The 12,717-nt window shown below is 41.1% G+C and overlaps 1 protein-coding gene across 1 annotated transcript in view; it reads left to right on the top strand.

Annotated features, from left to right (window-relative positions):
• The window catches only part of SORCS2 (sortilin related VPS10 domain containing receptor 2), a 513,810-nt gene that overhangs the window by 462,470 nt on the left and 38,623 nt on the right, over positions 1-12,717 (top strand). The window contains exons 19-20 of the mRNA XM_018554989.1: positions 8,082-8,215; positions 11,705-11,828. Coding sequence (XP_018410491.1) covers positions 8,082-8,215; positions 11,705-11,828 — 258 coding nt within the window. The remainder of the gene's footprint in view (positions 1-8,081; positions 8,216-11,704; positions 11,829-12,717) is intronic.

Here is a 12,717-nt window from a genome sequence, read left to right as displayed (position 1 = left end):
CCCCCCCCCAGTGGTGATTTTATATACCACCAAAAGAAAGCTCTATCTGTCCCCAAAAAATGCAAGGCTATAGTCTAGTCATGCTGACTGCAGGGCCGGATTCCCGGCAAGGCCACCGAGGCCCGGCCTCGGGGCGGCACTGAGCAGAGGGGCGGCACATCCGACGAACATGGAGTTCCGGGCGCCGGGCGGTAATTTGTTTTCTACATTTAGCTCTGCTTTGCACAAGCAGAGCGAAATGTAGAATAGGAGAATTCACCTGTTTCTTTACACGTAATCTCAGTGATGTCGCCGAGATCACTTGTAATTAGACTGCCGGTCCCGCTGCCCCCCTCCCTCCCCTCCTCTTACCCCCTCCATGCTGCGTCCTCCCGGTATGGTAAGCTGTAATGTTCCATTGGTATGTGATGTACTAGAAAAAGGCCTTTTAATTGAGAGCCCACAGACTGCATTAGACGGAGGAGTTTGTACTCCGCTGCACTTTCTCTAGTAAGAGTTGATCCTGACTGTAAAACAGTCGGCATTCAGGGAAATGAAGAGACAGCCTCGTTCACAAAAACATATGGGAACTGTTTCAGGAAGCTGTTTATACATGAATTAGTCATAGGCTCGTTGAAGAAACATCCCCTGACGGTAAGCCGAAAAAATTCTCAGCGCAAATTATAATGACAGTAATTTTACACCATCGCAGAGGCCCTTTGCTTATACAGCGCTGACTTTTGTCTCCTTATTCGCAGAAACCTATAAATACAATTGCCTCTCTTGATCTATGCAAACATAACGTTTTGCGATACCCTGAGGAAATCAGCCAATGCAATCAATGGCTGAAGATGTCTTCTTTAGATTATTTGCATATGTTTAATACAATTCTTATGCCCGACAGAACTCAAAATTCAGATCATTCCTCTCTCTCCATTCGCTGCTAAAGCACAAGTTTATCAGACATAGTCATAGTCTAACTCCAGCCCAAACTTTTTCTCTAGCTTCGGATATTGATATTTATTATCACAGTACTCTGCATGACAATGCCTTTATCTGCTTTTATTCAGGAAGGATCCATCTTTGTTCAGGCATCATCCATGGTCAGCATCTAGTTGGCGGACTGAGATGCTGGCACAAAGATGGTACAATAATATATATTCAGCAGCCAGCATCTAGTTGGTGGACTGAGATGCTGGCTCAAAGACAGCACTGTAATGTACTGTATATTGCAGTGGCTATGTTAAAAAATGTCTGACACAAATCAGCCTCTTATGCAGTCTCCCACCTTGTGACTTTCTAGAAATGTATGTTTCAGTCTGATCACTGGGATAGATAAGACTGAGGAAATGCTTCTTCCTGCCTGCAGCAGACTGATGGCATAACTTTAGCTTAGGTACAGTCACTACAGGCCCGTCTTTAACGCAGGGCAAAAGGGGCAGTTGCCCTGGGCCCAGTTATTGTTGTGGGGCCCAAAGCAGCCGCCCCTTGAGCCTGCACTGCTCGCTCCCTACCTGGAGATGCGGGATGTCAGTGTCCCGTCCCCTCCTCACCCTCCTGGTTTCCCTTATCTCTCCAGAGATAAGAGGGCAGAGATCGGGACCTTTGTCTGCTCTGCCTAGCAACTGATGATGCTGATAGGCGGGCTGTCATAATAACGTACCTCGGCCCGCCCATCACATCATCAGTTGCTAGGCAGAGCAGACAAAAGTCCTGATCTCCCGATCTGCTGCCTGTAATAGCGGGGGGGGGAGATTAGGGAAACCAGGAGGATGAGTGGGGAGAGCCCGGGGATCACAGGCTCAATTACAGACTCTGATCCCCTCGCAGACAGGCAGCAGAGATCAGAAGATTGGGACCTTTTTTTTTATCAAAGCACAGGGATCAGAGCCTATCATGCATGCCTAGACCAGCCGGCCCGCCCATCTGCATCATCAGTTGCTAGGCAGACGGGGGGCTGATAAAAAAATAAATAAAATAAATAAATTGATTTGGGATTTTGGGGTGGAGAGAGAAACTGCATGGCAGGTAGAGGGCGTGGCTTGGTGGGTAGGGGCGGGGGCCCAAGAAAATGTTTGCCCAGGGTCCAATCAATATTAAAGACGGCCCTGAGTCACTAGACTGCTTATGAATTGAAGGTACATATTTTTAAATAATTACACTGTTACTGTATATTGTGACATATCAGGAATTTATACATGGAGACGTTTAATATTAACTGAAAAGTCCACCTTAAGGGTCTATAGAAAGGCACTCACTTCCTTTTCTGGTGGTTAGTATCACCTGGGACAAGAAATGAGGGTAACTTAACAATAACAGAACTATAATCACTGTTTTTGGTAGAGTTTGCAACCTACCAGTTCTTTACCCTTTACTGGAGATTTTCCTTCTCTCGATGTCCTACTTAATTCACCCACTGTAAACAGGAAATGAGTTCAAATCTACCCAGTGGGGACAGAGGCAGCTGTAAAACCTGATAGAAGTTCTAACTTTTCCCTATCAAAAACTGATTCAAACATTTTGGATAGACTTTTCCTGTGAGTGTAATTATTATTAAGCTAGTATTAAAGCAGTATTAAACTCTCAATATTTGTTTAATAATGAATTTAGATCAAGCAAATATACATTGCCCAGCAAATTATTTCTTGAAATTTGCACTTCCAAACTATAGATGTACTTTCATGCCATTGGCTGACCACATGTGATCGCCTCTATCACAGCATCAGCTGACCACATGTGATCTGCTCTATTACAACACTGGCTGACCCCATGAGTTCGCCTCTATCATACCATCTACTGACCCCATGTGACCTACTCTATCACACCATCGGCTGACTGACCCCATGTGATCTTCTCTATCATACCATTGGCTGACCCCATGTGATCTATTCCATCACATTATCGGTTGACCACCTGTGACCTCCTCTACAGCACCAATGGCTGACACCATGTTAGCTCCCCTATCACATTATCTGCTGACCACATGTGATCTCTATTACACCAGTGGCTGACGCCATATAATTTCCTCTATCACATTATCGGCTGACCATGTGTGCTCTTCTCTATCACACCATCAGCTGACCACATGTAATCTCCTCCATCACATCATCAGTTGACCCCATGTTATCTCCTCTATCACATTATCGGCTGATCACATGTGCTTTCCTCTATCACACCATTGGCTGACCCCTTTTGATCTCCTCTGTTACACCATTTGCTGACCACATGTGATCCCATCTATCACACCATTGGCTGACCTCATGTAATCTCCTTTACCACACCGGCAGCTGACATCATGTGATCTCCTCTGTCACATTATCGGCTGACCACATGTGGTCTTTTCTATCACACCATGGGCCGACCACATGTGGTGTCCTTTATAACATCATTTGATGTCCTTTCCCTTTACTCCTACAAGCCGCAATATGATCAGTAATATTTTTCATAGAAAGGAAGTGTATGTTTTAGGTTACTAGTCCTTTCATCCCAATGGAGAATAAAAACAATTTATGTATATATATGAAATATAAACCATCTCATGGCTGCCTAATGTTAGCAATTTACTATAGCCTCTGCTTAGAATAACACATTCAATTAGATGATTTCTAACAGAGAAATAAAACAATATAGAGTATTGAAGCACGTAAGTAATTGTATGAATATATTCCACAAGCAGCCAAATAATTATTGGGAGTGTGTTTCTTTGTTGGCTCTACCAGTGGTACATTCTGCCAGCAAATTACATCTCTGTTATTTAATCCAAGACTGCACACATAAGGACATTAAATCAAAGCATATGTTGATACACTGAAAGCTGTCTAGAAATATTGCAGGGCATGGGCATATTCATTGATATTTTATGTATTTCATTGCATTCTGGAAAAGGAGGCTTACTTTTGTGTTTTATTGCTAGAGTGGGTGCAATCTTTATTCTGTGCAAAACATATGTTAATAGTGTATAGTATTTATGCAATGTTTGCACTGTATGTAAAGAGGAACCCAAGCATGCTGAAGGGGTTTTTCTTTAAAGCTGAACTCCAGGCAAACAGATAAATACACACATAAAATGATCTAATTAACCTGCAAACTGATTTATATTTCTGTTCATCCATTTCTGAGATTTACAGATCCCAGCCCTGTCTGGCTGGGCAATAAGACTTGCTTTTTCTCTGCTTCTCAGTTCTGTACCACTTACAGGTCCCACCCCCAGTCTGTGACTGGATAGCAAAGGAGAAGCAGCACAATGATGACCTAATGTCTCTGCCAATGTGCTCTTTCCTTCGATCAACATGTTCTTTGTAATCAAATTTGCAGTCCAACATAACTGACTGGTTCCTCATGCTTCTTCTCCTCTCCCAGTCTAAGCTCAGCTACACAGTGGATTGCATGGGATTGATATAAATTCAAATGCAAGTACTTACAGTGCTTGCTGTTTAAAAAAATAATTTATTGATGTATTAATGAATACAGAGCTACGTCAAGTCATGCATTTTAAATCTTCCTGGAGTTAAGCTTTTACCATTCATACTGAGAACTCTTTGGAATTGATTTATAACCCTTTTGCCCAGTGTATAGCTGGGCAGATGCCATTCTCACAGCACTACCACCACTAGATGACACTGAGGAGCATAGAAATTGCCTAAACGCCTGGTGGAAGGGTTCATGATCAGCCATTTTAGTTTAAATGCACAGATTTTATTGATGCGCTTTCTGAGCCTTATAATTTGAAAGTTTGGTTTTAACACCAAACAACCAGATTTTTAATGTGGCCATAGTTGTAATGTGGCTATAGTTGTAATGCGGCCATAGTTGTAATGCGCCCATAGTTGTAATGCGGCCATAGTTGTAATGCGGCCATAGTTGTAATGCGGCTATAGTTATAATGCGGCCATAGTTGTAATGCGGCCATAGTTGTAATGCGGCCATAGTTGTAATGTGGCCATAGTTGTAATGTGGCCACATCAAAATTCTAAAGGATACAATTGTGTTTTCAAAGAATACAAGAAGAGGCTAAATTACCCTTTGGCCATATATATTATATCCTTTATTACAGACTAAGATGGCCGTTTTGTGAAATGGTATTCTTGTAAAAAAATTAAAACCCCATTAAAGACCATCCTGCCCATGGCCAAGTCAGCTTGGCTAGACCATTCTTACCATTTAAATCACTTTGAGTTGTTCAGTGTGGTTAGTTAGATATTTTATACTCTCCTGTTATCCAGTTTGCATTTTGTTGCCTTAAATGAATCAAGATGCTATGCACAAAAGACAAATATTAGCCAGTGATGTCACCCTGCCTTTGAAATCTATTATCATTCACTCATTAGTGTTTCCATATGGCATGTATAACCTTACAAGACTGCAGGAACCTAACCTGACATGTGAAGGGTGTTCCGCCATTCCAACATGGATATAGATCATCAATAATGTGGTATTTTTATCAATCACTTGCTGCCAAGTTATTAATCATATCATTAGCTCTGCCGGAGGGAAACTTTCTCTGGCCACTTAAAAAGGAGAGCACTTATCCTGGAATTAGTCCCTGCACAAACAATGCAATTACAGCCCTGAAGCTCAAGTCTAATATAAGATAATCTGCAGGCTTCATGCAGTGATTTCAATGACTAATTAAGTGAACAGTTTGAGCATAATTCATTTGTGAGAGAAATAGATAACAGTATAACAAAGATGGTCAAAACTTATCTTAACTAAATTTAGCAGACTTCCACTTAACTTTTAATTGAATTCCAGCCAGAACTTTTTGTAGTTTTGCAGAGGTGATTGAAAGGATATAATCTTAGATTGTAAGCCCTCACGGGCAGGGCCCTCCTTACCATTGTGTCTTGAATTGTGTTGTAATTATAATGTCTTCCCTATATTGTAAAGTGCTGTGCAAACTGTTGACGCTATATAAATCCTGTATAATAATAATAATTATAATAATCTGTTAGGATTTTATTGCTGATTGTGTCCCTGTGACCAAACAAAAACAGGTTTATTTAAAAACATTTCACCCAGTTTATAACTGGGTGAATACCATTTGAACAGCACGAGAGCCATCTGTGGCTGCTAGTGCCATGCCAATGGCATCCGTCTAGTCGAAACTGGGTTCTAGCATAGAAATAAATTAGACACCTTGGAACAGGCTTGGAATCTTCAAGAAATTCTCATGTTATCTTCACCTAGCCCTTTTGTACAAAGTTACCACTTAAAAGCTTGTTTATGATTAGACCAGCATTAGGTTGTAGGTTTAGAGCTAGAATATGTCGGGGGCAGAGTATCCCTGTATTCTGAAGTGGAACCCAATAGCAGAGAACAGCACTGGGATGCAAGTCCTAGATGAAGGTACAATATGGAGAGTCCACAAAGCACCCTCAGAATACGGTTCAGGTCGAGGCAGGCGGCAGGTATAAAAAAACGAAGAATCAAGCCGGGGGTCAATAACCAGGGAATCCGAATAGCGGGGAAGGAAAGCAGGAAAAGGAGAAAGGAAGTAACGCTTCATAGCTGCATCGGATGCAGGCAGAATAACTCAGCAACAAGTTTGTATCTGGCTGGAATTTATACCCAGCATGGACCAGAAATACCCCCGTTATGAGAGCAACGAGGAGGCTTCCAGCCCCCGGGAGCCAATGGGATGGCGAGGAGAGGTAGGCGTGTGAACAAGGCCCTCCCTGCTAATGACCAGCACCGGAATTGACTAATAGGTCACGGCAACGTCACGTCCGCATGCGCGTACCCACAACTCTGCCGCCACCGGGCACTAAGGCACTACTGGAAGGAGCTTATACACCGCGCCATGCCCATCGACACCCAGGTAAGGGGGTGGGCTGCCCTAAAATAATGCATGTTAACATGCGTTAACCCACATGCATTTGACGCAACACATAAGACCAGACTAATGTGAATGGGCCCTGAGGGGACATCCACAATTTGACGTTCATAGCAAAAACCAACCACACCGCTCCTCCACGACCAAGCAGAAGGAAGAAATTGATGGGTGCCCACCGGTAAGAGTGCTCCAGCACTCACTCGCACTCAATCTAAAAAAAGGCCAGCCACATACCATGTAATGCTGGAAAGTTTATTAGAGATCACACAGCAACACTGTGTCCCTCCTCAGGTCCACCCTTCACTGATGCGTTTCACCCAATCATGGGCTTAATAGTAGAGATTTAGAGTTGTTACCAGGAACAACAACAGGAAGAGAGAAAAAAATCTTCCAATGGGGACACTTATGCCTGTGACAGTTGTCCGAGATTTACTTCACTTTGGACAGGTTTCCCTTCACTTCCTTTGTATGTACACTGTACAGGGCAGGAAGTGAAGGGGAATCTCTGAAATGAGACACAGATGGCTAAATAGCCTGTCAGGGGTTTCAACAATGCCTCTATACAAAATGGCAAAAATAAGTTTTGGCTGTAGCTATAATTTAAGTTATAATGCAGTCACTAACTTAGTTTATTGTGAGCATGAATATTTACTATTTTGTATTACTTTAAATAAAATACATAAATAAAGATCGGTTATTTTTTCAATAATATATGATTTTTTATTTATTTATTGGGTGTCTTGATCACATATCCTATCCAACAATACCATTGTTGGATTGCTCTGCTATTACATTACTAAAAAAAAAAGGGGGGGGGATCAGTGTATCAATGTTGTTACCCAATACACAGCTTTCCCCCAAGATTCACACATTTTTCTAATTAAATCTTATGTGCAAAGTGTGTCAATCTCCACCTAGCTAAAGTTTTTCCTTCATCTTGGGTATGAATTGCCCAAGCTGTACCATAACTATAACCAGCTATAACACTCTGAGAAGAAGTTTTCATAGGGCAGGCTCGAAAATATACTTTCGCATGAACCTGACAGTTAGAGACATGAATATAAAAAATTTTTTCACAGAAAGGGTTGTTATTTTTCCTGAAACTACATTAGAGTTGTGTTCTGTGGCCCATTTAGATGCAAGAAGCAGGCACTGGAACTGATTTTTCACTTTTGCTAGTCTTTTTTGTCTTTAAAAGGAGAATGTCTCAATGATGCCATGCTGTGGGAAGTACTTGTGAAAAACATGAGCTTCATTTATTGTTTTGCAGCTCCTCTCCAAGCCGTCCATCTCGAGGTAGTGCCAGTGGCCGGCAAAAACCAAGCAGTAAATTTGTCAGCTGTCATCCAACCTAACAACGCCAACCTCTCTGTCTATTACTGGTGGATTGGAGATAACCTACAGGTAAAACCCTATGATTTCATTTGTTGTCATCCATTATTGGTTAAAGTACAACTTTGTCCAGGCTGTGGGCATTGAAATATTCCCATATTCTCAGCAAGCAGTAAATAGATTTTAAAACAAACCCTCACTGACCTTGGTAGCTGTAGGCACTGTGGAATAATTTGTCCTCTTTGCAGTAGGCACTTCTCACTTTTACTTTCACCTTCTGTCTGTAGCCCCCATAGCAGTAAATTAGCAGCCAGCCAGCCAGCCAGCCTTCTAATTTCTAATGCAAACACAAAGAAGGTGCACAGCAAAGAGGGGAGGGAGCAGAGTGATGAAACCAGGCTTCAGTGGTCCTCCTGTGAAGTTTAAGGAATTATTACTCCAAAGTAACTGTAACTAAATAGATCAGTTAGGGCTTTTTTACGGTTATTAACTGTTTATTAACCATCTAAGTCCCAATTATCATTTTAAAATGGTGCTTGAATAGTAGCTATTTGTCACATTTTTTTTTTTATTATTGCAGGTGGCCTCAGTGGCTCCTGGAGGCAGCTGCAGGCATAAGCGCTGAGGCCACCAATTGTCCCTGATAGCTGTGCTCCAGTGTAAATGGCTTCTGATGCTTCTACAGCTCACTCCACTACAAGCATGCCATAAAAACAAATGAAAACAGAATGCTCCTGCATTCTGTTTTCATTAGAGTCCAGGACAGAGGTGTTATATTTCTGTCCAGCACCTCCCTGCAGTAACAGATCACTGCTAAAGTGATCTATTGCTGGCTGATTGCAGCCAGTAATAAATCACTATTAGAAGGGATCTTCTGTTGTACAGCTTTGTGGGGAAACTAGATCAGGTCTCCACTGATCAGATCTAGACCACCGGATAAAAAACTAAATTGTAAAGAAAAATTGTGAAATAAAAAATTTAAAAAATAGAAAAATAAATGAATAAATATATATTATATACATATAGATATATATTTATATTTTTTTTAAATTTAATAGTTTATATATGAGATTTCCATGATGTACAAGGCAAAATTAATACAGAGCGTAGAGAACATATCACAATCTTGAAATGACAGAACCCAAAGTATCTTACTACAGGTGGGCATAAAGTTACATACAGTATCTCACAGAAGTGAGTACACCCCTCACATTTTTGTAAATATTTTATTATATAATTTCATGTGACGACACTGAAGAAATGACACTTTGCTACAATGTAAACTAGTGAGTGTACAGCTTTTATATCAGTGTACATTTGCTTTCCCCTCAAAATAACTCAACACAGCCATTAATGTCTAAACCGCTGGCAAGAAAAGTGAGTACACCCCTAAGTGAAAATGTCCAAATTGGGCCCAAAGTGTCAATATTTTGTGTGGCCACCACAAAATGTACTCACTTCTGTGAGATACTGTATTTAGTCGGGATGAAGAAGGAAAAAAATTAAAAAACATCCATGAACAAAACCCAATACCCACAGTTAATCAAAAGAAAGGCAAAACAAACCCTATAAAACATGGTTTAATTTTCTTCAACAGTGAAACAAAATCCTTTCTGATTTCCTAAGGCAATGTGATATTCCCTGGATCAACTCTGGTGTTTGTTACTTATAAATTGTAATATCTAGTTATATTCTGTGCATTTAAGAATGCATCTACATGACTTAAAACTATTACCTGAGCTGGCCTGTTCCTGTAGAAGCCTATTCCACATTTTCACAGCTGTGAAGAAACCTTTCGTAGGTTTGAAGGTTACACCCCATATTCTAGAAGTAAACAGTGCTTTGCAATTACCTTGTAGTAAATAATTTTGCACCAAGGTCACTATATGGACCATTTATTTATGTATAAATGGTCTTCATACACCCCCAATTGCCGCTTCCCAAAGTGACGTTAATCTGTTTATAGAAATTGTAATACCAACAGAAAGGGCATAAACATTTTTTCTTTTTGGGAATCCATAATGAACTCATCTGGAGTTGGGTTGCCATGTGTTTCAGGTCTCTTGTAATCCATGTAATGGATTCTTGAAGATTGTGTAACTCCTGAAGGGAAATAAAGCAGCAAGCAGAGGTTAAAATGTGATTCATCATCTTTGGGTGTATCTAGGAAGGGAAGAAATTGCATTATTCAGCAATCAAGAGTCTGTTTTATAGTAAAACTGGGACTTTCAGCTCTATTGCTGGATTTACCTGCAGTTCCCCAGAGGGGTCTGGATAAAAGTATGTGTAAATCTTGTGTTTTGATGCTTCCTGTTACCTTGCTGCCCTAGGAACCTGGTCCCCTGCTTCTGGATTTGATTCTAAAGTTTTGGTCCAATTTAATTAAAAGGCAATAATGATCATTTGCCCTAGGCCCAATAGGAAAGTTTAGCCAACAGCCGGCCTGTTATTAGCAGAGCCAGATAGCTAATCCGAAGAGGAGGACTGCCTTTGTTCTCTATAGAGTTTTCCCATGTCCCAAATTGCATGTAACAACAGGCCAGGAATGAAAACCGATTTTTAGTGTAATTTGAGGTTTGCAGTTATATAATGTTGCGATTGCTGATGCAGAGGCTGAACAATTACTAGATCTCCTTTCACTTGCTGGAACTCTGGCACAGGTGACTAGGATATGTGAACATGCATATCATCTCAGGGGAGGAAAATGCCTTTTCCTGAAATCTCTTGAGATTACAGATGAGATTTCCCAGCAATGCTTTGCTGATATAACCTTCCCAGGATGCAGTACTTGGGCACATTACATCATTTGTGCCAAAGTGGCTCAGGAAGTGGGAAAAAAGAAACTGTAAGTAAAATAAAAATATGTTTCTTCAGCTAATGAATGTAAGATGATTTCATATCAGCATGCAGAGCTGTAGGCTGATGTGATTTTTAGTCAAAGGGGATAAAGGTCCACTTTAATATTGACGAGGAGTCATTGATGCCTAAATACCCATGTCAATATTAGTGCTATTGTCAAGTTAAATTAATGCTAGTGCTAGGGATGCACCAATACCATTTTTTCCCACACTAAGTACGAGTACCGATACTTGTCCTCAAGTACTCGCCAATACCAATAAGGGGAGATATTCGGAGGGTCTCAGCAGGGGAAGATGTGCGGGCCGGCACTAGGTGGCTCCCAAGAAGGCTGCTGCAAGGTCCCTAGCAACAGCGGGACCAAGGTATGGGTATCGGTTTTTGGTATTTGGGCATTTCCACAAGTACTTGTGTAAATGCATAGTGTCGGCACTGATATCGATACTACTGTTATGAGTATTGGTGCATCCCTACTTTGTGCTATTGTCTAGTTAAAGGATAGAGCATGCTGATGTTGCTTAATTTGGTCTGGGTATCTAGACTTCAGTCACATGTCGTCATATAAGGGATAATGGCTGTCCATGTAGTCAGTTCGTCTCATATTGTCTATTATGTTCAGTTTATTGCTGAAGTCCAGAAGTTTGGATGAGCCCCAGGAAGAAGCACAATGCAGTGTGACATCTCATGTTGTCTTTTGTTTTGCAGCCTTTCTTGACACTGGACAGTTACCTTGTGACCAAGTTTGCAGAGGCTGGAGAGTTCAGGGTGACGGTGCAGGTCCTCTACCTAAACTCCATGTTGCAAGATTCCAAAGTTGTCCGAGTTTTTGGTGAGACAGACATTCATTTTATTACAGATGTAATTAAATACAGAGCTAGATAAGAGAAATGTAACTTGCATGTATTGTAACCTAACCTGGTAGCTTATTGTGCCAAGCAAAGCACACATCTTCTACTAGGTGCTTCGACTGTAAAACCACATTGCATTTAATGCTAAACTCCAGGCAATATATATAGGATATGTTTAACCTGCGGACTTATGTGCATGTAAAGGCAGCATGCGGCCCTACTATTTTCCATGCTTCATGATCATTGTACCAGATACGTTATCTTTGCCACACTCGGAATGCCATATGCAACTCCAGTGGCTTGAGAATTCAACCTATTGAGTAAGATAACTTATTAGGAGGCAGGCTGAAGGCGGATTTAGTTACATAAAAGGAAATGATATTTTACTACATGTTTGTAACTTTTCTCTAGCAGGGAAGCTACAATCTGCTGCAAAGTGAAGCAAAGTGTTGTGCAAGTTTTGAGTCTTTTGGGTTGTAACTTGCACAGGGCTATTGACACCTCAAGTGACAGCACTGATAGGCAGTTATCTGAAGTCAGTAAAATGCTCCTCCATGCCCAGAATTATTGGATATTTCCTTTGGCTCCCAGTACCGAATGGAGTGGGGGCGAGTGAAGGAAATATAAGTATATGCTAGCGTGGGGGGATTAAAGCAAGCTTGTTGCTCTTCCCTTGAATGGACGAAGCACATGTTTACTTTAGGCGTTGCATTGTGGGTCCTGATGTCAAATTAGAAGATTTCTAACATGACAGAGGCACCATCTCCTTGGGACTTGCAATGTTAGAAAAAAAGGGAGGATCTTTGCAATGAACAGACTCTTGAAAAAAGAAAAGGACGGGGAATATGGTATAAGGGTGAAGGTGGGGTT

The sequence above is a fragment of the Nanorana parkeri genome, unplaced genomic scaffold (genome assembly GCF_000935625.1).
Source record: "Nanorana parkeri isolate BGI_ZX_2015 unplaced genomic scaffold, ASM93562v1 scaffold180, whole genome shotgun sequence".
Classification (NCBI taxonomy): Eukaryota; Metazoa; Chordata; class Amphibia; order Anura; family Dicroglossidae; genus Nanorana; species Nanorana parkeri.
This window is presented reverse-complemented; position numbering and strand designations above follow the sequence as displayed.